The 2,500-nt window shown below is 40.8% G+C and overlaps 1 protein-coding gene across 2 annotated transcripts in view; it reads right to left on the bottom strand.

Annotated features, from left to right (window-relative positions):
• Positions 1-2,500, bottom strand: part of ptpn3 (protein tyrosine phosphatase non-receptor type 3) — a 30,798-nt gene that overhangs the window by 6,008 nt on the left and 22,290 nt on the right. For both annotated transcript variants that reach the window (XM_027001157.2, XM_027001156.2), the window contains 2 exons: positions 2,358-2,448; positions 1,847-1,911 (listed from right to left, as the gene is read on the bottom strand). In XM_027001157.2, coding sequence (XP_026856958.2) covers positions 1,847-1,911; positions 2,358-2,448 — 156 coding nt within the window. The remainder of the gene's footprint in view (positions 1-1,846; positions 1,912-2,357; positions 2,449-2,500) is intronic.

Raw genomic sequence — 2,500 nt, 5'->3', positions numbered from 1 at the left:
CTGTGTGTGAGGAACCATTTGCTACACCTGGGTCTGTGTGTGAGGAACTGGTAGGTACACCTGGGTCTGTATGTCAGGTCTCCATTGGGTACACCTGGGTTTGTTTTTTTTTACTTTACAGTGTCCTGCAAATTGTTATTTTTGCCCAGTTTCTCTGCTTTAATTATGAATGAGTGGTATTTTATAGACCCAGTATGATTTATGATAGGTCTGCACACATATATGATCAGTTATATCATAGGTCCTGATATAATGTATACTAGACCTTTATCATCCAGTTATTAATAGAGCATAGCACATATGAAAGGCAGTGATGTCATGAGTCATGCTGAAGTCGGGAACACATTCCATGTCTCTGGCCTGACATCCCTGACTCATTTTAGACGAAGCTTCCACCCCGACATGGGAAATGATGCTCAGACTCGCCATTTGTTTTCCATTCTTCCCATCAAGCCCCAGCAGGTGCGGAACTATTATTACTTTTAATATTGAGGTTTAAAACGACATCCAACGATATTCACGCCGTTTTGACTTTTATTAATTCAGATAACTGTACGTGATCATCTCTTTAAAAGGTCACAGCAGTGTTGCCTTCACGTACACATTTCTTTCCATATGGCTGCACTGTTGTTCTTAATTATGTGTACGTGATGCGCACATTGTGATGCATACACTTTTCTACTGCCGTTTTCTATGTTGTAGAGTTAAAACCTGAAAAGTAAAAGTGTTGAAGTGCAGAAGTTCTGGTTCTAATTTACCATTTATTTAAATTGTAGCTACCTTTAAATTTCCATAATTTCCCTGGGAACTGAACCCTTGACCTACCTGCCTGCTCTACCAGATCAGCTGTTGACGTTTGGTACTATAAAGAAATGCAGGAGTTCATGTCAAAGTTTGTTCACCAGTTACTGCCAGAACAAACAAGGGATGGATGGAATGGATGGAGTTTACTCACACAAAGTCAAGGAAAAAGTCACAGACAAGGACATGTCTGTGTCTATCTGTTTTCTTTTTAATGTGTGTGTGTGTGTGTGTTAATATGTGTATGGGTTTTGAGAGGCCCTTTAAGCCATTATTTAAACTTACCTCTCACACTCACCATCATGCACACTATCAAACCTCTAACACTCACCACCAGCGATAGGGTGTGTGAAGAGCATGGTGATGAGTGTAAGAGGTTTGATCGTGTGTGTGTGAGAGTATGGTGGTGAGTGTGAGAGGTAAGTTTCAATAATGGCCTAATGGGCCTCTCAGGTTGTGTGTGCACGCTTATAGTGTTGGTGTGAATGTGTGTTAGGGGTGTTAGGATGCGTCTGAATGCATACATACATGTTTGTCTTAGTATTTGAGTGTGTGTGTGTGTGTGTGTGTGTTTTTATTATTATTATGCAAAAATCTTTGTACTATAACACTCTTGGTGTGAGCGACGGAGATGACGTCCAGGACGCTCGACAGGACATTTTCAACAGAGGCCAGTGGGGCAGCCTGGAAGGGTAGGAATGAGCTATGTCAGACAGGAGGCCTAGACTGAGAGCTGTGTGAACCCCGGTCAGCTCTTTACTGCTCTCAGGAGTTCATGTCAAAGTTTATTCACCAGTTACTGCCAGAACAAACAAGGGATGGATGGAATGGATGGACTTTACTCACACAAAGTCAAGGAAAAAGTGTGTGTGTTTCTGTGTCTGGTATTTCTCTGTTTGTGTTTCTGTTCCTAGTGTTTCTCTCTGTGTTTCTCTTTGTGTGTTTCTCAGGATTTGTGTATGTGGATGTGGATGTGGATGTGGATGTGTGTGTGTGTGTGTGTGTGTGTGTGTGTGTGTGTGTGTGTGTGTGTGTGTGTACTAGCCTTCACATGACTGGCATTGATGTAATTCTCCTCCTCCGTCTGTAGCACCACCCTGGTGACGTCATCTGAAAAGACCATTAGAGACCAGACACAGAATGAGGAAGTGGAGATTTGGGGATTATCTGCCTCTACAAATATTCTCCTACACAGCATTATATCTTAATTCAAAGCTTAATTCAATGCTTACACAGAATGAAATAAAATGACACATTCATCCTTAATCATAATCCCTTCCTATCTGCAAACTAAGATACATGCATTATAACGGAGCTGTCTTCTAATCAGACAATATTGAAGACATTCAGATTCACATTCAGACTCTTAGAAAATACATTTATACATGCCATGATTAATGGAATACACAATTGCTACCAAACAGTGAGTGACAAACAAATATTTATGATAAGGGCTCTTCCAACATTTCACAAGCTGCTGTAGCTATAGGCTGACATTTCTGTTATCAGGTAGGAGACATCATCCAAGTCATCGGTGACATCAGAATGTAACTTACATGGCAACACATCTTTGTATCGATTTTTGTCCATGTTCTGAGGGAGTTTTGCACAAGACATTAACAGTCCAGCTTTCTTCCTGCACAATTTCTGTGATTGTCAAAACACAAAACACACATATTACCAAACAACTTCCCTACAT

The sequence above is a fragment of the Electrophorus electricus genome, chromosome 5, assembly GCF_013358815.1.
Source record: "Electrophorus electricus isolate fEleEle1 chromosome 5, fEleEle1.pri, whole genome shotgun sequence".
Classification (NCBI taxonomy): domain Eukaryota; kingdom Metazoa; phylum Chordata; class Actinopteri; order Gymnotiformes; family Gymnotidae; genus Electrophorus; species Electrophorus electricus.
This window is presented reverse-complemented; position numbering and strand designations above follow the sequence as displayed.